Raw genomic sequence first — 27,199 nt, 5'->3', positions numbered from 1 at the left:
TTCCCTGTCCCTCCTCATCCCTTTCTTTCCTCTTTCTTCCTGTCTATTTCCTCCTTCCTCCTTGTTTTCCCTCTTTCTGAGTTCAAACTTTGTCCGGATGGGAAGATCAGGATGAAGCTCCAGCTGGCATGGGGTCATGTCCCCCATTCCAAAATTCTGTGTGCTCCAGCCCACTCCTAAAACCCTAGGCCAAAATAGGTTCAGGAAGCTAGTTATAGTGACAGGTAATTTGCAGATCAAGAAGGTAGAATTGCTCCCGAGAGGCCCTTCCCTCTGGTCAGGGCATCTCCTAACTGACCTCTGAGCCCTCTTGGACTAGGGGTGAGCTGGAGTTAGGCTGGTGTTAGACTCCAGGTCCCTTCCAGCTCATGGTTGAGAGGGGCTGATCTTCAGAAGGAGAGGCTCCTTTTCTCATAGCAGCCGCAGCCTTCATGCTCTTCCAGGGATGCACATTCCAAGGAGGGATCCTTTAGTTCCAGGGCAATAGGAACAGTGAGGAGGGGGCAGAAGATACTAAAGGGGAGAGAAAAGGAGAGAGGATTGTCTGAGGGTGTAATATCTTATGGAGAGGGTACATACATACTGTACTTGTCCAAGCTAGGGTGGGAATAAGTCAGTAATTATATGGCAATGACCCCTTCTTCCTGTGATATTTGAAATCCCAAGCTGGGATCAGAGCCTGAAACTTTATGCTATCTCCCCCTGCTGGTAATTGTGACGTCCAGTCCTTCCTGGTAATATTTATCATTATTAATCATCATCATCATTATTATTTATTCATAGGGTCATGATTTTTCATCTGGAAGAGGGCTTAGTTGCCAGTTACCTCATTTGAACCCTTTGCAGATAAGGAAACTGAGGCTTCTAAGAAAATTCCAGTTATAAGGTCAACAAACATAGAAATGACATGTTTACACAGCATAAAAGTGACTGAGTTCAAACACACTTCTTCAGATTCCAACTTCAGTGTCTTCCCCACTCTACCACATTGCTTTCACAGCTACATTTATGTGAAGAAGAAGGAGAAATGAAACTACTTGTTCCTTCTTAGGCCAGCAATTCTCAAGCTTTCTGGTTTGGGGACTCTTTGTCATTCTCAAAAATTGTTGAGGATACTCCCCAAAACTTTTAATTATATGAGTAATATCTATTGATATTTGTCACATTGGATATTAAAACCTATACGTCCTAAATACTTATTTTAAATTCATTTTATAATAATAATAGATTAGCATAAATAATATATCTTAATGAAAATATTTTTCCAAAACAAAAAAAGTGAGAAGAGTAGCATTGCTTTACATATTTTTGCAAATTGCTTTTATGTCTGGTTTAATTTTTTTTAAAAAGTTGGATTCTCCTATCTTCTACATTCAAATTGTTATATGTTCTATTGGTTGAAATATATGAATAAAATGAGACTTCATATAGATATGAAGTTTGAAGTTAAGAGAGTTAAGGCTAGAGCATCTTATGGAGGAATATTGCAATAGGAAAATAATGGATTAGCATATTTATGAAGATGGTTTTGATCTTGGAGACCCCCTGAATGGGTCTAGGCTGCTTGAAGGGATCTCAGAACTCCTAGAGGTAAGGACCACACTTTGAGATTTGTTACTCCAATACAAAGAGAAATGGAAATGTACCTTTGATTTTGTCTTTGGGTTGAAAAGAAAAAATGTCAGTGGAAAAGCCTGAGTTAGTACAAGATTGGCAAGTTCTAAGATAAGCTGGACTAGGAAAAAGAGTCTGCCTGATGGTGGAGGCAGGCAAACTGGGAAGGCTCTTGCTTGGTGTAATGTAAGGAGGATGGTTGGACCAGCAGGTAAGTGTGGCCGTAGATGACAGGTAGAAGTTCAGAGGCATGCCCTGGGTATTAGGGAGATCTGGTGGTAGATATGGGATTGGGTAAATGTTTGGCATTAGGGAAGTGACGTAAGAGACTGAGGACCTGGACACTGGCTCTGGACACAACTGGACATGACTCTGGCCACTGGGAAGACTAATAAGAAGTCAAGGGCGTCAATCCTGGAGGAACGGGGGTGTTTGAAATGCCACTATAGGAAGAACCTGGGAATGAGAAGTAAGATGGTGACCCATTTACTGAAAATGGTTGTAAAACAAGGACTTGGTCATAGGAAATAAGGCAAGAATCCTATTTCTCAGACCAGAGTGCACAGTTGGAACTGGTCCAGCCAGGTTTTCTTTATATTCCTCTGCCTTTGTTCTGGCTTGTTCCTTGTTCTGGGCTGAGCCTGGGGGCTGTCCAGGAGGCGGGGTGGGAGGAGAATGGGGAGGACTGGTAAATGGACCCAGCTGGGGGACTGGAGGGATGTGGGGACAGTGAGCCAGGATGGTCATTAGAGAAATAATAGACTATTGTGCAGAGGCAATTAGAAATCATAAATTTAGAACTTCTTCTAGCTATTCAATTTCTGGAAATTTCTCAGCTTGTAAAAGGGAGAAAAAAAGACTTTAGATTTCAAACTCTGTTGGGGGATTTCAATAGCCTGATTATGGCTCTTGGCTAAACTCTGAACAAACCTTGCCTGTGAAAGGCTGGGAGTGGGGATCAGTTTTTCAGGTGCTTCACTCACCTATCTCAAAATTCCTTTCAATCCAAGGAGCATTTACTGAGGGCTTGGCATCTATGAAGACTAGGCTAGGTGGGAGGAGAAAAAGAGTTCAGTTAAAATCTCCGGTTCCTGTGCTCAGGGAGGGATGTGTGGCACATTTGAATGACTATATAATACAAAATAAACATGATCTCTCCATGAGATGAGGTTAAAGGAGGTGATTTGTAAAGACTTGGTGCTCACTTATTAGGTATAAGGTCTAGGAAACAGGGCAGTATCTAAGATGATACCCGAGTTTTGAAAATAGGAACCAGCCTAAATATTAGTTTCGCACATAGGAATATTTAAGTCAGAAGTAGGAGGAGGTTGGGGGGAAAGCTAATAAGTTCAGTTTTGAACATGTTAAAGAAGAGATGTCATTCATTAGAGCCAGCTGTGTGGTCCAGAGGAAGGGGTTGGGCCTGGAGTCAGGAAATCTGAGTTCAAATTTGAGTTCACCCTCTTCCGAGCTGAGTGAGTGTGAGCCGGGGCACTTAGGTCACTTAACCTCTGTTTGATTCCATGGGATAACAATAATACCTACCTCCCCAGGGTTGCTGTGAAGATAAAAATGAGACAATATTTGTAAGGCACACTGCAAGCCTTAAAACTCTGCGTAAATGCTAACTGCTTATCATTGGCGTTCCACAGTGGGTTAATATGTTCCACAGGCAGGTGCAGATGTGCTTTGGAACTGAGAAGAGATCTCAGTATCGGAGGCAGAGCTCAGTGAGTCATTTGGGTGGTGTTAATAACTGAGACCATGGGAACGAATAAGATTGATTGTCGAGAAAGAAAATGTAGAGAGGAAAGCTAGGAATAATTGAATTTCTAAACTTAAGGAGAAGAGAATGTTGAGAAAGAACTGGTGCCAAAAGTACTACTTAATGCAGAGAAGTCAATGAGAACGAAAACCGAAAAAAGGCCTTTGGATTTGGTGATTTGGGGAGAATCTAACAGAATGGTAGGGGCCAGTGAATGGGGCCTAAGAAAGAGAGAAACTAGAAAGTTGAGACAAAAGATTTGGACAACTTCAAGAGGTTTGTCATTGAAGCAGAGGAATAAAAAGGGGGCTGTATGAGGGCAGGTAGGGTCAGTTGACTTGACAGTTTTGGAGTGGTGAAGAGGGAGACTGAGGCTGTGAGTATAAGCAGGGCAACTGATCAGGGGGTTATTTCTGAATCCTACTTGTGACAAGGCAAGCTTTGGGCAGCCTCGATTCAGTAACTTTTGAAAACATTTTTATTGATATCTTTTGTTTTTGCATCAATTTCATTTCCAGCTGTATCCCTCCCCCTCTTCCTCTTGCAAGCCTGCTTTTGTAACAAAGAATAAAAAAGAAAGAAAGAAAGAAAAGGCAGTTTAGCAAAACTAACCAATCCTTCAACAGCAGTAGACAATACATACAATGTTCTACAACCCCCCAACTGCAGCAAGAGAAGGGAGGGAGGTGTATTTTCTCATCTGTTCTCTGGGCCCCAGCGTGGTCATTATAATTACACAATGTTCTGTTTCATTTTTTTGTTCTTTCCATTTATATTGTTGTCGCCATTATATGTATTGTTTTCTCAATCCTGCTTACTTCACTCATTTAGGTTTCTGGTATGGAAAGTGGAAAATGCCTTTGAATCCTGAAAACTTTTATGAGAGATTTAATGTAACCATATCTATGTCTATCCTATCTTTATATCATCTATATCTGTATCATCTATATTCATGACTATATCTTTTAGACACATGGGGCTTAGATTGGGATAGGAATCTCCTATCCCCAATGAGGAAACTCCTTTCACTAAAATAGGTTGGCACCTCTTCCCCGACCTGTCATCTTAGAGCAATTTTTATTATTATTATTATGGCTTTTTATTTACCAGATATATGCATGGGTAATTTTACAGCACTTACAATTGCCAAGCCTTTTGTTCCAACTTTTCCCCTCCTCCTCACCCTTCCCCAGATGGCAGGTTGACCAATACATGTTAAATTTGTGAAAGTATAAGTTAAATACAATACATGTATACATGACCAAACAGTTGTTTTGCTGAACAAAAAGAATTGGATTTTGAAATAGTGTACAATTAGCCTGTGAAGGAAATCCAAAATGCAGGTGGATAAAATTAGAGGGATTAGGAATACTATGTAGTGGTTCATAGTCGTCTCCCAGAGTTCTTTCCCTGGGTGTAGCTGGTTCAGTTCACTACTGCTCTTATAGCAGTTTTCTAAGAGAATAAGTGACTTAGCCAGGATCACATAACCATCATCTTTTTGGGCTCAGTGGACCTCTATAGCTTTTATCATAGTACCATGTGGGTGTTGATAGGCTGTAAGACTGTAAGTCAAAGAATAGCTGCCAATCTGCCTTGATAGAGAGGAGCTTATTTACTTTCTGCAATAACGAAATCAAAGTCTCTCCCCTCTAAAATGTGCTGCTATTTCTGCCAGTCGTTAGTATTTTAAAATGATCAGAATAACAAGAATGGCCTATAATCATTCAACAAAGATCAGTCAGTCAATGAGTATTGATCAAGCGCCCACTATGTGCCAACCACCATGATATAGGTATTGTGTTTACAGATACAAAAAATGAAGCAACCTTTGCTCACAAAGAGCTTATGTTGTGGGAAAGACCAAGAAAACATGTGAAGATATACATAGCATCAGTACAGCTTTTGGAAGATACTTTTGGCTTAGGCCTTCCCAGATTGCTTCCCTGCTCCCCCCAATCAGATAAGACTTTCTGGTCTTTAGTCTAACCTTTTCCAGAGCTAGCTAAAATATAGTATTAATAGGTTAACATTATACTAAGACTCTTGGGTCAGCCGGTAAAAATTAATATATAATATATACTTATATATTTGTGGGTAGGTGTATGCATGTATAGATATATATGTATGTGTTATAAATATATTTGCGTGTATATATAAAAAAATTTTATTGTTGTTGAGTCATGTTGAAGTCTTTGTGACCCCATTTGGGGTTTTCCTGGCAAGGATACTAAAGTAGTTTGCCATTTTCTCCTCTAGTTCATTTTATAGATGAGGAATCTGAGGTAAACAGGGTTAAGTGAAGTGACACAGAGGATCATTCAGTCTCTGAAGCCAGATTTGAACAAAGATCCTATTGTACTGAAACGATATTTTCCCCATGTGGCATTATGGAGTAGTTGCTCTTGTGTGTGAACTGGTATTTTGGGCCAGTTGATTCTAAACTGAGATTACCGTACAGCCAGTCTAGATGTCAGTATGTTGATCTAAAGCCAATTTCAGATTGGTTGAGTTTCTCCTTATTGGTCAGATTCTGTGCCTGTTGCCACAATGTCCCTTTCCTTCCTCCATGCCATCTGAGTACTAGCTGCTGGGATTATGCTTTCCCTGGCCCAGCTGCCCAGCTGCCCAGCCAGAGTTTGCATGCAGTTCTGGTCTATCCCCTTTTCTAACTGACCTTTAAAGAAACCTGAAATACTTTCAGGGTTTTGCTCCCACTGCTCACAGGGCCAGACAATGAGAGAAAAATGAGATTAAGTCCAGAGAAACAAATCTCAGAATTGAGTCTTAGAGGACAATATTTTTGGTTCATCTCTGGATGGGGAGAGGCTTGAAGAGGTTACTTCCTTGCTTAATTTTCCTGTCGCTTAGCTCCAGTTTTGTTCTTCTTCAGCGCTGAGAGAGAACTATCTCTCTTTTCCTTCCTGTGAGCCAGTTTAGTCCCTGGAACCTCTCCTATGTCCCCCATACCTACTCTTGCCTTCAAGAGTGGGTTCATTCTCTACCTTTAGACAAGGGACGTCATACTACACATAAAACAACTCCTGCTTGGATCACAAAGTAAGGTCTTTGCTGGAAGCAGCTCTGAGATGAGATTCACCTTTATTTCAAAGAATAACCCTTTCTTGAATGTCTTCCCAGATTCCCTGACATAGGCAAGTTCTCAGACCATACCTAATATGAGACTGGATAGTCCAGTAACAGTTTGACCAGATGATAGTGTTTACAACAGAATCTTATGCATTTAGATTGGGCCTTCCTGTGCCATAGTGATTTGGGGAATGGAGTCCCAGAAGGCACTATGGTCAGGAGACATAGTCTTAGAGGCTGAGGCTGAGATGGTGAAAAGAGACTAGAATTGAACCTTTGAGAAATTCTCCCATGCCTGGAAACACTCCCCAAAGACCCAGTTACGCTATGAGTCCACAGGGAACAGTCATGGTGTTTTCTCTTAATTCTCCTAGGAGCTCTTTATGAAAGCTAACATGGATTTTTCTCTTTTGGCTTATTTTCATTTAAATGTCAAGGCCAGTAAATTTTATTTTCTACTTTTTTTTCTCTGTCTTCATCTTTCTGTCTCTTCTCCCAGCTACTTAAAATTGACCTTAGCAAGCTCTTAGTTTCACAGATAGTGTTGTGGAAAACACCCTCTTTTGTATAGCTACTTCATCTTCTATCTGTTTTGGGATCCATGTTTCTGAGCAGCCCTTGAATTAGGAATTAGGCATTTATTGAAAGTGCCTGCTGTGTGCCAGGTACTGTTATTAAGAATCCAAAAGTAGAAACAAAAGAGTCCCTACCTTCAAGGGGTTTATTTTCTAGCAGGGAAGACACACACACACACATACATTCTCACATGATAGATACAAAGTTACAAAGCAATTTGGAGGAGAGCTGAGGAGATCAGGAAAGGCTTCCTCGAGAAAGTGGTGATTGAATTGAATCTAAAAAGAAAGTGGCTCACTATGGATCAGCCCTAGACCAAGCCTACCATTAACCCTTCAGAGCTAAGATCTAATGAAATGAAGGCTCTCATGGTATTCCACCTTTTTGAGGCTAGTAAGGAAACCTCTGTGATGAACTCTTAAGTGCAGATTTAAATATAACTTTTCACTTTATTTTTCTTGCTTTTTTACACTGTGACTAAAATAGAAATATGTTTTATATATATATATATAACTGATATGTTACTTGCCTTCTCAGTGGTTGGGGAAGAGTTAGAAGGAAAAGAATTCAGAACTCACAAAAACTTTTTAAATGAATGTTTAAAATAAACAATAAACTTATTAAAAACATTTTTTAGTTCAGGACCTCAGATTAAAACGCACAAACACACACACCATACACACATGCTCTCACACACAGTCTCTGTGGCTTTACTGGTCAGCTTGACCTCTTGACTTAAAGGGAAAGAAAGCTGTGATGGTTTACGTCACTTAGTGTCACTTAGAAGTGGCTGTTGAAAGAAGTCTCATTTTCCAGAAAAAAAAACCTGAAACTTGCCTCTTGGGTAACTGAAAGCATTGATCTCAATAGTAGGAGGGTGATTTAAAGACTGTTCACTGAGACAAGAGTGATCAAGACTAGTGTTTGTGCTGGCGACTGGATGGATCCCAGCTAGAGAGTATGTATGTTGGGGATGGGATGTTGACCAAAGTCAACTGAATGCTAGAATGTTTCTGATAATGTAGATATGGAATTCAAGAGAGGGAAGTTAGATGCGTATTCTATTACTTAGCATACCATAATTTTCCTAACTATGCCCCAATTAATGGATACCTACTTTTAATGTTTTGCTACCACAAAAAAAAGTATTGCTGTGCTCATTTTGGTATACACGTGACCTTTCTTTCCGTGTTTTGACTTCCTGGATCTTGACTTCCTTGGAGTATATGCACAATGGTAGGACTGTTACATCAAAAGGAGGGCTTTGGGGAAGGAAAAATGTGGATATATTCTTTGGTGCTGCCCAGGACAAGAGAAGGTATATTTAGCCCACCCTGATCTCGGTCCTTCAATCCTTAGCAGCAAGACTCTACATGATCATAGTGTAACTCAGGTCTCACTTCTCTCATTAGCATACAGCTTCTGATGGACGCAAAAAGATACCCATGGACCATATATAGCCCCCAGCCTTTATAATGGGCATCTAGGTGGCATAATGGATTAATGTGCCAGGCCTGAAGTTGAGTCAGGAAGAACTGAGATAAAATCTGGCTCCAGACACTTACTAGCTGTGGGGGCCTCCTGTTTAACCCTTTTTGCCTCAGCTTCCTCATCTATAATACGAGCTGGAGAAGGAAATGGTAAACCACTCTAGTATCTTTGCTTAAAAAAAAACAAACAAAAAACAAACAAAACAAAGTGTCACAGAGTCAAATATGACTGAAAATCAACAAAAACTTGGTGGCAGTGGTTGCCTTGTGTAGGGTTTGCAACCAATCAAATGCCAGCCAAAAGCAAGTTCTGTTTGCTGATGGATAAGATGAGAGAACAGTGACCATTGACTTGTGGGAGAGGCGTGAATGAGATCTTGTGAACTAGTCACAAACAAAGGGTCAGACATTGAGCCTGCATCCTGTCTTACTATTAGGGAATGGGATTGGCTGTCAGCTCAGCCTCTGGACTTTGCATCTGGCCTGAGTTCTGGGATAAGGAGCCTCTATAGACCTACTGTGGCCTGATGTGTGACTGGGGATAGGTTATTAAATGGCCCTGACTTTGAGACGTCATAACACTTGAATGAAAAAATTGAAAACTCTATTGTTAACTAAGTTCATTCCACCTGTTTCTCCATATTCCACAAGCAAGATTCAAGCTGACTGAACATTTCACTTTTCATCTGAATGCTCAGAGATTGTGTAGACATAGCTGGTGATCTCTGATTGTCCCATTTTATGTTTGTATCTTTTCCCCTGGGCCTTGCATGTAATAGGCTCTTAATAAGTGTCACTTGAATTGAATTGAATTGAACTGGACTGACTAGAAATGTCATTTGTCAGTCAGAGAGTGACAGAGATGAGCTGCTACCTGCCTGAGGGGGATGTACAGATAGGGCAGACAACCAGGCCAAGAATGAATCAGGAATGGCACTAACTTGAAACACATATTTAAAATAAGATTAGATTATTTGTTCCAAACTTTTTTTCTCTTATAAAATTCTATTATAAAATGCTTCTGTTTAGGATAGTCAAATTAAATTTTCAGCCCGAATAGATGCTGGGACCCAAATGACATTTTCAGCCCCTAGACAAAGCAGTGTGTCACAAGACCCTAGACTTATGGCTGGTTTCCAAGGTCATCCAGTGACTTCAATCCAAAAAACTCCTATCCATCTCTATTGTTCTGACAGCTACAGAAGCACATTTAATTCCGTTCAATTAAAGAAACATGTACAAGCTACCATAGAGATACAATGATAAAAAGAAATAGGCCATTCCAGCCTTCAAAAAGCCTACATCTGAGGGAGCTTCAACATTTGTAAAGACATATATATATATATATATATACGTACATACACACACATATAGATGTGTGTGGCTTACATATACATATCATATGCATGTATATATGCATATAAGTATGTCTATATATTATATATAATACATATATACATATATTTATATATTGGGAAAGGGAGGGCACTGAAAATTGAGGGAAATTTAGGAAGGGCTTACCAAGGAAGTGGTACCTGAGCTCAGTTCTGAAGGAAGACAAGGATTTTAAAGAGTGGGGAGAGGGGGAAGTCTGCAAAAGCTGGGAGACAGGAAACAGCATGTTGAGTTTTTTGGGGAAAACACAGTAGGTCAATTTGGCAAAGATATAGAATGTGTAAAAACAATATGAAATAAATTAGAAAAAGTAATTTAATAAACAATAAACATTTATTGAACATGTACAATATACTAGATTGTAGAGTATTTCAGGTGCTAATTTAAGAAATCTGCAATATATCCTTGGGGCAACAGAAAACCAATGAACATTTTGAGGAGGGGAATGAATTGGTTAAATCCATGTCTTAGGAATATTAATTTGGCAGCTCTGTGGAAAACAGAGAGAGAGAGAGAGAGAGAGAGAGAGAGAGAGAGAGAGAGAGAGAGAGAGAGAGACAGAGAGAGACAGAGAGAGAGAGAGACAGAGAGAGAGAGACAGAGAGAGAGAGAGACAGATACAGAGAGAGAGAGACAGAGAGAGACAGACAGACAGAGACAGAGAGACAGATACAGAGAGAGACAGATACAGAGAGAGACAGAGAGAGAGACAGATACAGAGAGAGACAGAGACAGAGAGAGAGAGAGAGAGAGAGAGAGAGAGAGAGAGAGAGAGAGAGAGAGAGAGAGAGAGAGAGAGAGAGAGAGAGGAAAAACTGTAAGCAGGAAGGTGATTGCAGTTGTCTGATGAAAGATGATAAGAAAATGAGTCAACTTAGTGACCCTTGAATGGTAAGAAGGAAAAGGATTTGAGAGATGCTGTGGAGATATCATTGATGAGACCTAGTAACTGAATGGATGTGGGGATGTGAGAGAGGAGAGTGAGTTAAGGATGAGTCAGATAACACTGGGTAACTGGAAAAGAATGGTCATGACTTCTATAGAAATAGGGAAGTTTGGAGGAGGGATGGAGTTTTGTTGGAAAGGGAGCATGAAATGCAATTCCTCTAGGGTTTGAGATTAGATGTCTTCTGGAAGTTAGAGGCTAGGGAACCTTGGACCTTTGGACACTTTCACTTTGAAAGGACCAACCAATTCTGACCCTAAATCTTCTGGCCTCTATTTACTTAAAATCTGGATTTCTGGGTTGCCCTCCTCCTATATGCAGCACTCCCTCCCTAGTGACAAATTCTATCTCTTATTTTTCATTAAATTGCCTGTTTCTTTTCTAGAAAGTGGTATGGTTTAAGAGAAAGAACATTGCATTTGGAGATAGGTCAGGCCAATTGTAGTAGACTTGTGATGGAAAGGGTCATCCACATCCAAAGAGAGGATTATGGGGACTGAATGTAGATCACAACATAATATTTTCACCTTTGTTGTTGTTTCTATTTGCTTATTTTTTCTCATTTTTACCCTTTTTGATCTAATTTTTCTTGTGTAGCATGATAAGTGTGGAAATATGTTTAGAAGAATTGCACATATTTAACTTTTATTGAATTACTTGCTGTCTAGGGGAGGAAGGAGGTAGAGTTGGAGGGAGAAAAATTTGGAACACGAGGTTTTACAAAAGTGAATGTTAAAAACTATCTTTGCATATATTTTGAAAAATAAAAATCTATAACAAGAAAAAGAATATTGCATTTGAAGTCAAAAGACTTAGGTTCAGATTCTGGTATTGCTGCTTCCTGGGGGAACTAGGACAAGTCTTTATCCTCATTTTCCCTATCTTTAAAATGTATGTATCTCTAAATCTGTGGGGAGAGAAATTTCAGCTTTAAAGCCTTCCAGATTTAAAATCTAAAAATCCAATGACTTTGTCCTTCCATGACCCCTTTCTCTCATTTTTACTTGAAAATCCCGAAGCCTGACTTCTGTTCTTATGTAGCATATACTTTGCTGAGCTTTTAATTACACAGTCCCATCCTATGCAGGACCCTTTACTTATTAGCTAGACAAATATGATAGCATTCCCTTCCTTTGCAGAATGCCCAGTGGGGGAGAGTACAGCACTAGAATAACACAAAATTGTATATAATTGAATGCCAAATGTAGGGAGGAATGCAGGTAGGCACCAGGGAGAGTGCACTAAGGGTTGACATGGCTAGGGAAGCTTTTATGAAGGAGGTAGCATGGGAAGGCTTGGGAGAAACTATAGAATTGGGAGAGGGGATAGGAAGGGGATAGGAGAAGGAGGAGACAGAGTGCAAGGGGAGCCTTGCTCCTAGAGACAGGAAATGACGGATACAAGGAGGACGGTGGCCTAGTTGCTTGGAGAGTCCTGGAAGATTACTGTTGGCCTAAAGGGAAAGACTAGATCTATCTAAAGGCACTCCCTCCCACCCAGGAACACCTGCTCCAGACCGTAGGTGGGCCTGGGTTTGTGCAAGGTTTGTGAAGCTTTGTAGCTTCCAGTCTGAGGCAGGTTGATCAAAATGCTTTTGAACTTAGGGGATACTTAGCAAATCTGAAGGTGGGTTGGTTAGAAAGGAAAAGTCCTTGGCTCAGGTGGTAGGGAGTCCGCTCCCTAGCTGACAGCATAAACATCTTTAGAAAGTACATGTACAAAGAGCTACTGAGGACCATGAAGCTGGGGACCATGAAGTGAGTCAGGATTCTCTATAAATGGTTTTCTTCTGGAAAGTGGAGACATCCTGTGGATTGCAAAGCTCTCCAGGGATTGGTTTTGATCTTCCCTCTCAGCCAGTCAGGACAAGGAACACAGACATCCCTTCCCCACTCCCATATTTCACAGGGTAGGGAGAATTGTAATGTGTCCATAAGAAGTAGAGGCAACAACACGATGCTACTCTGGACTGGGAGTCAGAGGATTAGAGTTGACCTACCTTTCTCACTTTACTCTCTGTGATCATAGGTGAACCATTCCCCTTATCTGAGCCTCAGTTTCCACAGTTATAAAATGAAGGAGTTAGATTGGATGGCTCTAAATCTCTTTATATATGATCCTACAAGTTGAGTAGTTAGTGACATGAACTTTTAGTTAACATTGGAATATCTCTCAGCAGACATCAGATGGCAGGACATTTATTACTGAGGTGGTTAGGGTGTGTCTCAGAAAACTATTTTAGACTATTAAAAGAGTCCTCCCTCTCTGCCCTCCCCAGGGAGCACCATGTACACATAGGAACTTAATTCTGCAGTCTCGTGTATCCTTCTTGTAGAGTGGCTCCTTTGGGAATGCTTACCCTGCCTTCCCCCTCACTATGTGTCATCTGTCCTCCTTTTTGAAGGTTGGTGTTTTCTGGCAAATCCTACAGAGGCTCTGTGTTTCCACTTCAAGATAATTATTTTTCCTCTCCCCTCAGGTTGCTGCTGCTGCTGCTGTCTTGAGTTTAGTCTTATGCCCATATGAGGCAACAGGTCCTGTCCCTATGGGGGATAGAGCATGTTTAAGAGAAGTTACAGAGAAATAGGCCAGTGACAAAGGACCGTTAGGGTTCCTTGGGTTCTTCTGCCCCCTCGGTTCTATATATATACCTGGGGAGTAGCCCTTAGCACAGACTAGCTCATTTACAGATTCTGTGAGACTCTGGCTGCCCTTCTCACGGTATCTGTGTAATGATCCTCACAGGCTCCTGTGGAAGAATCATGGGCTTTCCCCTTTAGATGAAACAAAGAAGAGTGTCCAAGGGCACAGGAGGGAAAGTCTTGGGAAGACGGGAGAGGGGAATCAGTCAACAAATATTGACTAAACCCCTTGTGTGTTTTTCATTCACTCTGTATATTCTTGATATATTGTCTCCCTCATGAGAGTGTGACCATCTTGATGAGGAGGAGCAGAGTTTTCACTTTCTTTATACCCCCAGCATGCTTACACTGTGCCTGGCAAGTAGTAAGCATTTAGTAAATGCTTGTTGACTGAGTGATTGACTGCCAGGTGCAGCAGGATTTTGTTACTCCAGCAGAAGTGTGGAGTTCTCTTTAATTTGGTTTGACAGGATGACAGAGCTAGAGAGATACTTTTCTTGGCATTTTTATCACTGAGGAATTTAGAAAGATGTGCTTTAATACCAATTCTGTAACTTTTTAGCTGTATGACTTTAGGAAGTTGACCTGCCTCTTTGGTCCTGTTTTCCATACTTCTTTCCAAAAAACTGCAAGTATTTCAATTCAAAGATGGACAACTATTACCCACAATTGATTATAAAACCATTCTAATTCCTATCTTAAGCTTAGTAATTTAGTCATTCTTAAAAATTCATTTTCTTCATTTCTAGTGGAGAAAAATCCCCATTCCTTGCTTTAGAAATATAATCTCATTTGACAATGATAAATATAAACTTTTCTTTTACTGCTTCTGCTCAAATGTCACTCCTCAAGGTTTACTGAATTTCCCAGTATAGACATACCTGCTGCATTTCTATTTGGTTCATGTCTTGTTACCTGGACAGAAAAAAACACTCATAGACTGGAGTTTTACTGATCCTCAGCATAAAGAGGAGGTGCCTGGCTTAAATCAATCAGATAACAAGCATTTATTAAGTGCCTACTGTTTGTTTAAATCAATCAGAAAACAAGCATTTATTAAGTGCCAAGTACCATGCTAGGTGTTTGGATTACAAAGAGAGTAATAATAATACTCGTAAAGGTAAGGAAAAATAAATTTTTTTCTTTCTTATAAAAATCATTGATATCTTTTGTTTTTATATCACTTTCATCTCTCAATAGATTACTCCCCATTTCCTTTCTGTCAGTCATTCCTTATTAAAAAGAGGTTTAAAAAAAGATATCTCTGTAAAATGAAACAGTGCCTTAGTCCAATCAGATGTAATTGTCACACTCCTGGCCCCCTCCAGAAAAGGGAGGAAAATATATGATTTTTTCATTCCTTTCTAGGGTCATGCTTAGTAATTATAATTATATAGTTTTCAGGGTTTGGGTTGTGTGTGTGTTTATATGTGTAGTTTGTGTGTATATGTTCTTTCTATTTACATTGGAAGTTGTATATGACTGGTTTTTCCTTGTATTGCATCAGTTCATGAGTCTAAAAAAGGAGATTTTTGTGTCTGTATAAAGAAGGTTGCTGGAAGACTGGTCCTGAAAAAGTCTCCAAGATTCCTGGGATTCTCTTTTCCCTTGTTATTTCCAGGGAAAGGTGCCACCTGCAGCTATTGGTCCTGGCTAACCTCAGAGGGAAGGGCTGTCAGAGAACCCCGCATCTCATATGTTACATAAGACCTGAGAGGCAAGCCTTTGACAATCATCTTATGAGAGAGTTTATATATCAAAACCCAAATCTCTGGAGCCTCATTGTCAGTGAATGAACTAGTAAAATTGAGATTCTGAATGCCTGGCCCTTGGAAGAGGAGGAGGCAGGTCAGCCTCCAGCTCCTTTCTCCCACCGGCCATGTAACTTGGTGCCCATAACTGCTTCTTATCATGTGTTAGCTCCTCATGCTGTGGTCCCATGGGTGTCCATGCTACCCGGTCATGGGTCTCTACTCAGATGGAAAGCCACCTTTTGCCAGATAAAGCTGGCAAAGCCATTTCTTCCTGGAAAAAGCCATGCTGCCGCTGGGATAGTAAAGGACCTCTGGGGTTTGGTAGGCACTTGGGGAGTTGCCAGGGAGAACCCACAGATAATCCAGCCTCTTTTTTGGGTTCTAGATTTTGCAGAATTTGTTTTCCTGGGTCTCTTCCTCACTGAGATGTCTCTGAAGATGTATGGCCTGGGGCCCAGAAATTATTTCCATTCATCCTTCAACTGCTTTGACTTTGGGGTGAGTGACTGCCTGAGGGGGCCCCAGATTGGGTGTCAGTAGGGAGTAGAATGAGGGTCTCACCATAGAACCTCATTGTTTTATGCTTCCTGACTCATGTCTAGTTTTTACTTTGGGGAGAGGAAGATGAAGGACAAGCAGTTTTTTTTTTCCTTCCTCTCATTTTAGTTTAGTCTCCCAAGGAGATCATCATGCTTCTAGGCAAATATATTATTCCCAAACCTCAGGAGAATCACTCTGCCCACAGCTAGGAATGCCAAATTCAAAGATCTTAAGATAGAATTTGGGGGAAAAAAAGCAAGTCTTAATCCTTAATATCATCAACAAAGGCAGCTGGTCACCTCCCATAGCGTTCTCTGACAATCACAATTTTCAGCTGGCAGGTATGTGCCCATAAGACTTTGCTTCCTGCACATAACTTTGTGGTCACTTTCTAGATACTATGATTGGCTAGAAAGAATTCTGAACCTGGAGTCAGGAGACTGATTTACAACTTGTTAGCTATCTAATCTTGAACAAAGTGCTTCCTTTCACTCAACCTCAAACTTCTCATCTCTAAAATAGGTACAATGTTACCTACCTGACAGGACTGGTGTCAGGAAAGGACTTTGTAAAGCCAAAAACCTTGTAAATGTGAAGTTTGGTTATTCTTTCTGATTGCCCATCTCAGCATTGTATAGTAGAGAGGACACCGGACTTGGAGTCAGGAAGTCTCAGGTTCAAATCTGCCTTAGAAACTTACTACCTGTATAATCCTAGCCAAGTTGCCTAAGCTCTCGCTCGGGGTCTCCACTTCTTCATCTGTAAAATGAGGAAGCAGGATTTAATGACTTTTAAGGTACCTTCCAGCTCTTTATCTAGATCCTCAGAATGGATCAGCAGGTTTGATTAGTCTCTTCAGACTCTCCATTTCTCATATACATACCTCCAGGAGATATAATATACTTCTGATCTAGGAGGAACAAAATAGTAATAATGATCATAATCACAATAATGGCAATGGAGATTGTGCTGGGAAGAGTAAGGTACTGGAGTGAAGTGGAGACCATCCAAGGGATGTGAGTGTTGGGTGAAGGAGGGCCAAGGTTTTTCTTGGTGATCACAGTAAGTGCATAGATAAGATATTGATGCTTCATGTGTAAAGGGTGCTGTCAGCCCTATGTACTGTGTTAGGGTAGGAAAGCCCAGGATCAGGGTTCTGGATGATCTGATTCTGGAGGGGGGCCCTGGCTAGGCTTGTGGGCAGTAGCTCCATCCTCTCCCTCAAAAGTCATGTCCTGGGCCATTGTTCTCCTCATCAAGGTGACTAGATGGGGGAAGGAACCAGCTCCCACATTTCATTTCCCATCTTATTGAGGGGGTATATCCTTGCAGGTGATTTTGGGGAGCATCTTCCTACTCCAAGTGATATCATGTGTCCTTACAGGTCATCGTTGGAAGCATTTTTGAAGTCATCTGGGCAGCGATCAAGCCGGGTACTTCATTCGGTATCAGTGTGCTGAGGGCTCTCCGGCTGCTGAGGATTTTCAAAGTCACAAAGTAGGTCTAGTTTTTTTCTTGACCCCTTTGATCTCTGTCTGCTCCAGAGAATTCCTCTCCCACTCATCCCACTCCTCTTCCCCAAGATTCTGAATGTTTTGTTTTTGTTTTTTAATCTAGAAGTTGGTCTGCTCTCTCATTCTGGTCAGGAGTTAAAATTAGATTTTTTCATTGCCATTACTAAGATCCCTCTCAAAAATCAATTATCGGCCTGCTTGCTTTATACTTTGAGCCCTTGGACAAGCTTGCAGTCCAGGTATCTGGTGTGAGATCCTCTTAAGAATCACAGGAATCTCCCATTGTGGTGGGAAGACTTTTTAGAATAGCATAAAGCTCTGAAGCACATGGGCTTGCCCAGATCTGTGGTATGAAATCCTATTAGTCACTGGGATGTACATTTTGTGATGTGAAGTCTTTTTAACTATGGAACTGTCTGCTTTGTGGTGTGAAATCCTGATAGCTAGGAGACTTCCCACTCTGTTGTGAAAGCCCGTTAAGGACTGCTCCTAGTCTATAGCATATGGGGCTGCCTAAGTCTCTGGTATGAAATCCTGTTAGCTATGGGGCTTTTCAGATTGCTAGTGTAAAGCTCAACAGCACATGGTATCTTGTCCAAACCTCTGGTGTGAAGCCCTTTTAACTACAGGATATGAAACTCTAATTACTGTAATAAATTCTCTTTGTTTCCTTGGTAAAGCACCAATTACTAGGAGGAGTTTAAGATTACTTTGGGATCTTATTCTCATTAGAAATTCTGGGGTTTGGGGTGGAATTCTCTGGAATCCTAAGATTTTCTAACCCATATCTGTGCTTGCAGTAATCGAGGAGTAATTAAAGATGAAAGCATATCATCGTTGCCTTGATGGGTCTGACCCTGGAAATATTCAGAGAAAGGCTGGATGACTGTTTGTTGAATATACTAGCAAGAGTATCTTAACATAGACTCAGGTTGGGCTCTCAGGCCTCCTCCAACTCCAGGATTCTGGGATTCTGAGAATGCATGGGGGTCAGTGGTTTGAACCCAGATCTCATTCTCTCATCTCCCTTCCTCCCCCCCCCCCCCCCCCCAGCTGGGAAACCAGAACGAACAGTGTTGGTGAGCTGGATACTACCGGTCGCTTCTTCTACAGCTCCTGCACAACATTGGTCTGAGACTAAAAAGTTGGGGAGACACCTGTTCTGATCCTGAGCACACTCTGTGTCTGTCTCTGGAGAGATGACGCTTGTTCTTTATATGCAAGGCTTGAAAAGGCTTGACATTTATCATGATTTGCTCTGATGTTTTTTTATGTTCATGACTATCAGCTTTCTGTTATTCACATGTATTTTTGAAGGAGATTCTTAGAGGAAAAGAAAGTAGCTTTTGCCTTCATTTTTCTTGCTGATTTTAGTGGATTAAATACTTCTCTTGGCTGGGGGCCATAGCAAATAATCTTTGGCTTAAATAGTTATCTTTCTTGCCTGTTGTGTGTCTTAGAAATATGGAGACAGTCCTAGAGAAAGGCTTGCTTTGTAAGGCAGTCTTCACTTCTCACTTATTCTCCCATTCTGTGTCACAAAAAGGTAGCATTGTATCATGAAGGAGCCCTTGGCCTTGGCCTTGGGAGAATTAAGTTCTGGACTAATTCTGCTAACCTGGGCGCTCTGAAGTAGTCACCTCACCCCTCCAGGCCTACAATTTAAGCATCTTTAAAATGTGTATAATCATATTCTCCTACTTACTCCCCTTTGTGAGAATCATGATGTGAAAGTCCTTGATAAGCTATAACATGTTATAAAAACAAGTTATTAATTTAAAAAATCATTTTTCCAAAATAACCAACCCAGAACACATCTAAAACATATTGGTAAGGAGTGTGAATTATTCCCCTGAAGGCAGCAATTTAATTTGATAAAAGCCTATAGAATTGATGATCTAGAGTCCAGGAGCAGGGTTCCTTTTATTGCTGTGTGACTTTGGGTAAATTACTCTGAGGAGGCTTACATTTTCGTTTTTGTTTTTTCAAATGTCTGACCCTGTACATGAGAAATGAGAGCAATTGATGGGTCCAGTGCTATCTATTTCAGACAGCTTTCCCAAAGCCATGGAGAAGAAACATAAGATCCGAGAGGAATCTAGAATAAGCTTAGGACTTAGTGCCTTTCCTGGCTAAAGCCATTTTCCTTTTTTGTGGCTTGAGAAGTATCCTCGGTTTATCTATTGCTGAGGCCAGGCCATGCACATACATCCCAGGAGATAAGGATGCTGATCAGGTGACTGTCAGCCCAGACATATGTTTATCTTCTCTTCTTGCCCAATCTCCTCTCTGCCTTCTCTCCCTCTTTTTTCCCCCTCTCACTTCCCCCTTCTTCCTTCCTCAGCTTCTCCTTCCCTCTATTCTCCTCATTTTTTCTCCTTTTTCTTTTCTCTCTCTTCTTTCCCCACAGTTTCTCCTTCCCTCTATTATCTCTTCTTTATTCTCTTCCTTTTCATACACTACCTTTCTCCTGGGATTTTCCCAATGTCTAAGAATTCCCCAGACTACACTCTCTACTCTTTACCCCTCATTTCTCAGCAACTCACAATCCACTCTGAATATTCTGCTCACACCACCTAAACTAGACAGAACAGGACTCTCATCTTTGCAAAAGGCAAAAGTAGATAGCTGGTATGGCCTGGAGACAGATTTGGTCTCAGATACTAACTGTGTGACTCTGGGTAAGTAACTTAATCTCTGTCTGCCTCAGTTTCCTCAATTGTAAAAAAGAGCAAATAATAGCACCTCCTTCTCAGGGTTGCTGTTCCCAAAGGAGTTCATAAACCTTCCAATCTATCTGGCAGGGCTCAAATTCCTTTTCTCCCCAACTCCCTTCACTTGGACACTCTCCAGTTTTCTCTTGGCACTGGAGAGGATGTTCTGGGGCCAGGCTTCTGGCTCGTTCTATTGGAGTTCTCTGGTGATGGCCTCTGGTGGCTGCTGCCTGGCTTCTCTCTAATTTTTGGTCAACTGTCAGGACCTTTGGTTAGGCATACTCCTTCTAAACTGAGCATCAGAGTGATTATCCCTCATCTTGTCTGGGCATAACTTTTCCCGCATTGCTTTCTTTGAAGTTCCCTATCTCCCTAAGCCAATTTCCTCTTTGCTCTTGTTTCCCACTCTCACTTCTTGTAGTATGAGGAATGTATAATGATAATAGTAATCATAATAGCTTACCCTTCCCATTGCATTTTTAGTTTTATAAAATACTTTTCCTTACAACAGCTCTGTGAGGGAAATAAGTTATGCATGATTATCCTTATTGTATAAATGAGGAAACAGACCGAGAAGATAAGTGACTTTCTCAGAGTCTTGCAGCTAAGGGTCAGAACTGGCCCTGGATTCAAGTCCTCAGACACTTAAACTCTTTGCCTTATAAGGTTCCTATTCTTTCAGATCACTCCTTTTGGACATTATCCTCTTTCCCAGGGGATGGAGATTTTGTTCTCTCATCAGAGGTTTAGTTACATGAAGTATTTTTGGTCCATCTCTCATCCACATTGAGGGCTACTCCAATTCAAATAGTCCTTTCTTCTTTTTCTCTGCCTCTTTTTTTCCCCTCTTTCTCCCTTCCATCTCTCTTCTCTTTCTTTTCTTCTCTACATAAAATTGCATAAGAAACTATGACTGCTGTGGGACCATCCTCAGATCTGTAACTCATCTTCACCTCCCAAATCCCCATGGAATACTCCTTGTTCAACAGAACAGTGGCATGTTAGCAGAGATACATATCCCAGAGCCTCAGAGCTGCTATGATGACTTCTCCCGTGTGGTTGTGTGTGTGTGTGTGTGTGTGTATGAGATAGAAAAAGAGAGACAGAGAAACAGAGACAGACAGAGAGAAACACACAGAGAGAGACAGAAACAGAGAGAAAGAGAAAGAGTGAGAGACAGACAGAGATAGATACAAAGAGGCACACATAGAGATGACAGAGACCCAGACAGAGACAGAGAGAGAGGGAGTGAGAGAAAATGTGTGTGTGTGTGTGTGTGTGTGTGTGTGTGTGTGCGCGCGCGCATGTGGATACACACACTTCTGAGTGTTACTCTTGGAGCTCCTGGTTGTTTCTGTTTCTTTATCAGATGCAAGATTCTTAGGGACCTTCCTCCCTGCCTACAGTTTAAAATGAGGGCTTAAACTAAATCAGGAATTCTTTATTGTTTTTATGTTTCGTGGACAATAAAACGGGGACATCTTGGCAATTTGATAAAATCTTTAGAGTTCCCTTCTCTCTGAAGTTTTTAAATGCATAAAACAAAATACCTAAGATTGGAAAGAAATATTATACTGAAATGCTTATCAAAATATTTTTATATTTGTATATGTTTTTGCGAGGTAATTGGGGTTAAGTGGCTTATTCAGGATCACATACTAGCAAGTGTTAAGTATCTAGATTTGAACTCAGAGTCTCCTGACTCTAGGGCTGGCACTCTCTCCACTGTGCTGTCTAGCTGCCTCAGTTGTCAAAATATTAAAATAAATAAGTTCACAGACCCAGGTTAGGAAGCCATGGATTAAACGCTTCCTGAGGTGCTCTTTTAGCTTGAAGCTGGTGTTGTGGGAATTGTTGACTGAGGCAGACATCTCCTATAAGTAAGAAGTATAAGGACCTGTCCAGGAGTCCAGGCCAACTGGAGACAAGAATAAGGCAGGGCACTGGTCAGCGCCGTCCTGTCTTCCTGGCTAGGACTGTTCTAAGCGACACTTGGTACTCATCCCATGTGTCACAGAAGGACAGTGGCTGAGGGTCTAGCCTCTGAGGTCAGCTTAGTCCTTGTTCATTCTAGGTACTGGAATTCCCTTCGGAACTTGGTGGTCTCCCTGCTGAACTCCATGAAATCCATCATCAGCCTGCTCTTCCTTCTCTTTCTGTTCATTGTGGTTTTCGCCCTGCTGGGGATGCAGCTCTTTGGAGGACAGTAAGTGGATGCAAAGACCTTTCCCTCCCTGTCTGTGTTGGGGCTGTGAGCCATGATTCATCCAAGTGGCTGACACAGGCTGGTGTTGATGGCTGATGGCATCCATCAGTGATCACCCTGGGGAGGATGGGGGGATGAGACGGGTCAGCTTAGAGAGTAGATGAACAAAATAATGTCAGTAGAGCCATTGCTCCGGGCAGCCATTTTGCATCACCTTTTTCATTGGAAGAGGCTCTTAATCTTCCTGGTGCTGAAGGGAGCCAGAGAGTAAGCTGAGATGGTGTCTTGGGTGGCCATGGTACAAGGCCTGGCTGAGAGACTATGGAGATGACTCCCTTATCTGGACCAGCTTCTGGAGCTGCACTAGAGATATTTTAGGATTAGATTTCCATTCTCTGGAACCTGAAATTCTATAATCTGTAAATCTGTTTCATTTTGTCTAATTCCATTTTAAATGCTAGCAAAGTCTTCTTGAGAAATTCAGCTTCTCCATCAGAAGTACTCATTAGATGTCTAGGGAAAGACCAAATAAGTATTGATGGTGTTTCTCTTCAGGCCTTAGATCTCCCTAACCAAAGGGCTCCAGGGTAATTGTTGTTCCTGGAGAGGTGGAATAGAGCCTGATCAGAGCAATGTGAGCTTGACAGTGTAGAATTATCAGTATGGACGACTCACCCATATAATAGAAATTTAGCCACAGTACGGATTCATGTATTGACTACTTATGCACGTATGGAAGTAGCCAGCTGAGTCCCACCTTGGACTGCCTCTTCCCATGCCTTCTTTTTCTCTTAGGTTCAATTTTAGAGACGAGACCCCGAACACTAACTTCGACACTTTTCCAGCTGCAATTCTCACTGTATTCCAGGTAAGGTTTTCAGTTCCATGACATGCCCATCTGCTTTAGGCTGGTATGGTTTGTTCTAGTCAGGTACCCAGTCTCCAGGGATACCTTCTCCTCCCAACTCCAACACACAAATTTACTTAGGTATAGTTTGTTCTGATAAAGGCGTCCAGTCTCTAGGGAGCTAGGATCCCACACTTGAAGGCAATAGTTTGATTTAGCCTTTATCTAAAAGAGTTCATGGTCGCCAGAGAGCTAGAGAAGTATAGATTTACTGTCTAATGCCAGATTCCACAGTCCCAACATGCTTTGGTGCCTTTTCTTCAAATATACAGGATGAGATGGTCCAAGTTTGGGTGTCAGGGATCTCGTAGCTTCTTGGTAGGGCTCCTTGTTTGGGGATAGAAATGAGAAGAAGACTTCTTTTCCAGCTTTGCATGGAGGCTAAATTAGAGAATACTTCAAACTCAGTACATTCTGAGGGGCTTCCCTTCCATTTTTTGGACTAAGTGGAAGAGGAGATTCTTTGCTTCAGTGGCTACCTAGCCTTAATCACTGAATGGGTGCAGCCTCAGTCAAACTCTGTTGAAGATCTTAGCTGAAAAAGGCCACGGTCTCTCAGTGCCTCCAGGACTATCTCCAGTCACCCTGATCTATATGTGGCCACTGGACCCAGATGGCTCTAGAGGAGAAAGTGAGGCAGGTGACCATGCACAGCCCTCCTGCACTTAAATCCAATTCACCCGCATGCCACAGCACCACCTCCCTAATGTCACGGTCCCCTTTGAGAACAAAAGACAAACAACAACCCAGTTTGGAAGGAATCTTCCCTAAGCTCAGCCAGTAGAAAGGACAGTAACTTTTGTCAGAAGCTGCCTGGAGGCTTGATGTATACTAGTCAAATGTATATTTAGCAAAGAGCCATCTGGGGACTTGGGAGAGGGATGGGATAAAATAAACAAGGGGCAGAGGTGGGGCTGGGGGGCAGCACTGGGACAGAGGCCCTTCAGTACACAAATCGATCTTAATAAACGAAGAGGTCTTACTCTTCCTCTGAGCCTGGAGGAAGGAAGAGAGAATAAATTTAGAGATTCAGACATGCTGAACTTTACAAGTACACAAGGGAGTTAATATCAGAGAGTTGTGATCTTTAGTGCAAAGTGGAAGGCAGGGAAAATGAGAATGAAGTTTTGGGTCAGGACATTTGAAGGCTTCAGGAGTTGGTGCGGCAGCAAGGCATAACAGGCAGCTCATTGGCCTTGGAACCAAAATATCCATCTTCAAGTGCTGGTTTTGCTCCTGGGGGAGCTGACACAATGACATCATCTCTCTGGATCTGTCTCCTCTGGAAAATTGTCCAATCCAACTTCCTTTCTCCTTTTTATTTTGCAGATAAGAAAACTGAGGCCCTACAGCTTACTATCTGTGTGAGAGACTTTGGATAAGTCACTTTTCTATCCTGGGCCTTTCTGCTTAAAAAAAGTACAGCTAGATGGTACATTGGATAGAGTACTAGTCCTGGAGTTAGGAAGACTCATGTTTCTAAGCTCATTGCCAGCCTAAGACACTAGGCATGTCACTTAGCACTGGTTGCCTCAGTTTCCCCATCTGTAAAATGATCTGGAGAAGGAAATGATAAACCATTCCAGTATCTTTGCCAAGAAAATCCCAAATGGGGTCACAAAGAACTTGAATTGACTGAAATTATTATTATTATTATTATTAGCCTCCCGTTATCAGTTATTTCCAGTCTTATGATGGCTTCAATATCTACTGCATTCCTGTTGAGCTCAAGCCATGTTTATAGTACACTACAGAGGGGAGGGTGCTAATAAATGTTTCATGTCGACTTGGGTGAGAGCATAATGTTTCTAGTCATGCGCCTCTTCATTACTTATTTATTTATTTTTAATAATATTTTATTTTTCTAAATACATGCAAAGATATTTTTTAACATTCACCTTTGCAAAACCTTGTGTGCCAAATTTTTCTCTTTTCCACTTCTTCCCCCTTTCAGAAAGCAATCTGATATAGATTAAACATGAATGCACCTCATTCTAAGAGCAGGAATAAAGAAAGGGTAGTGAGTAGCTACCATAGAAAGTTGCCCCAGTTGTATTAAAGGTCAAAAAGGGCAAGGGAGCCAGAGCCCACAGTGCCAGAAGGGCAGTCCTGACCCTGATATTCTGAATGGAGGCAGACAGAGTGAGGTCAGAGTCATCAGAGGAGGTGATGAATGGCAAGAGGTAAACTATTACAAACTCAGGAGAAAGTGGATAATATGTCATACTGTCCTTACCCTCTGAAGGCTAAAGCTCTCTGTCTCTTCTCAACTTGTCCATCAGTGTCTCTGCCTGAAGCTCAGTACTAGACCAAGAAGAAACTTGGGTCTGATCCCAGATAAAATTTTTGAGGTTCTTTTAAAACATAACAAAGCAAAACATATGTGATTGCATCCATTTACAAACTTCCAGGCAAGGGAGTTCCTCTGCCAATGTAGATTGTTCTCTTCTCTGCGACTGAAAACCTTCTCTAGTTTCTTTGGGGGTACTGAGATGTTAAGTGACTTGTCCAGTGTTGCAGTCAGTATATGTCAAAGGCAGGTTTTGAAAATCAGGGCTTCCTGATTGCAAGAGTGACCCTCTAACTTATACCACAAAGACCTCTTCCTGAGATTCTCATGGTCTTGGAAGCTGAATAGCTACCTTAGAGCGGGAATGTTTTAACAGGTTCAGGGGTCTAGCTTGGCAGTAAAGCCCTTTGCTAAAACCTTCCCTTTTGGATGGTCTCCAGGCTTCTTTCTAGTAGGAAAGCCTTCCCTCTTATTACCACCCCAATCTCCCTATGGCAAATGCCCTGATTTACAGCCTCTCAAAGTTAGAGAAAAGGATGCTTTTAAGACCTTTAAAATACACCGAGTGCTTCTGGATAAGAAAGGACTTGCTGGATAATTATTTCCCCTCTATGAGCTTCTTGGTGAGCCTGGGGTCCTGGAATTATATTATAACATCCTCCCCTCAAGCCCTCAGTATGAGGCATCCAGGGCACCCAGAGGCATGTTCTGTTCAGATCTCTGTCCTCCCTCCCTTCTGCCCTCTGAGCACAATTTGGTGCCGATAGTACCTCCTTCCTAGCTTCTTTTGAACGTGATTAAATCTCCTCTGACCTAGAAGGCAGCTTTCCTTTATCCCCACTATTCCAAGTTATGGGCCCCAGATTGGGCTCCCTGAAATGAAGAATGGACTGACAAAGAGCAGACAAAAATTATTCCTACACTTTGATGACATGGTAGTTTACTTAAAAAATCCTAGAGCACCAGCAGAAAATAAGTGATTGAGATAATAGCTTGAGTTAAGTGGTTGATACCAAGAATTCTTAGTTATAGTCCCTTTGGCAGTCTGGTGACATCTGTGCACCCCTTCCCAGGATAGCATTTGCTGCCTACATTCAGGACTGAAGAAAATCTCAATTAGAGGTTATTGAAAATAAGGATGAAGAAATAATTTTCTACCCAAATTCATGGACCCTCTGAAGTTATCCACAAAAAACTATGGGAGTCTGAGGGTCAAATATTAAGAACTCTACTCTAGCAATAAAAGAATTCAGAAGGAGAAAATAGAAAAGGAAATCCCATTCAAAACAAGATGCATAAAGTATCTGGTAGTCAGTCTACCCTAGACACTCTCAAATCCTCAAGCTGCAGAACACCTTTCAGAGAAATAAAAGATAGAAAGTTGGATTGTGTGGGGTTTTTTCTCTTAAAGCTCTGAGCTGGTAAGGTTGGGCCATGGTCTTCCCAACTGGAACAGCATATCGGTTCTCTCCAATTTCAGATTCCAAACTGATTCAGAAACCTTTGAAGACTTATTCTGGGCTCTGATAGGGGCGGTGGCAGTGGCGGGGGTGGTGCAGAAAAATGTGCATATTCTGTGCCTCTGTGTGCCTGTTTCATGGTGGGCACATCTGCCCTTGATTGCATGTTGGAAGTTTGGTTGTTGGAAACGATTAGTGGCTCAGGGATGCCACTTGGCCCCCTAGCCTGTGACTCTCCCTGTGGACTCTGTGTGCATGTATCTGCATGTCTGCATGCACACACAAACTCTAATCTC

The 27,199-nt window shown here is 41.5% G+C and overlaps 1 protein-coding gene across 4 annotated transcripts in view; it reads left to right on the top strand.

The window, feature by feature from the left end:
• CACNA1B (calcium voltage-gated channel subunit alpha1 B) overlaps window positions 1-27,199 on the top strand; it is a 250,476-nt gene that overhangs the window by 88,702 nt on the left and 134,575 nt on the right. For all 4 annotated transcript variants that reach the window (XM_074288959.1, XM_074288960.1, XM_074288958.1 and 1 more), the window contains exons 12-15: window positions 15,658-15,770; window positions 17,197-17,309; window positions 22,115-22,246; window positions 23,042-23,114. In XM_074288959.1, coding sequence (XP_074145060.1) covers window positions 15,658-15,770; window positions 17,197-17,309; window positions 22,115-22,246; window positions 23,042-23,114 — 431 coding nt within the window. The remainder of the gene's footprint in view (window positions 1-15,657; window positions 15,771-17,196; window positions 17,310-22,114; window positions 22,247-23,041; window positions 23,115-27,199) is intronic.

The sequence above is a fragment of the Sminthopsis crassicaudata genome, chromosome 2 (assembly GCF_048593235.1).
Source record: "Sminthopsis crassicaudata isolate SCR6 chromosome 2, ASM4859323v1, whole genome shotgun sequence".
In the NCBI taxonomy this organism is placed as follows: Eukaryota; Metazoa; Chordata; class Mammalia; order Dasyuromorphia; family Dasyuridae; genus Sminthopsis; species Sminthopsis crassicaudata.
The sequence above is the reverse complement of the archived record's forward strand: the minus strand, read 5'-3'. Positions and strand labels throughout refer to the sequence as shown.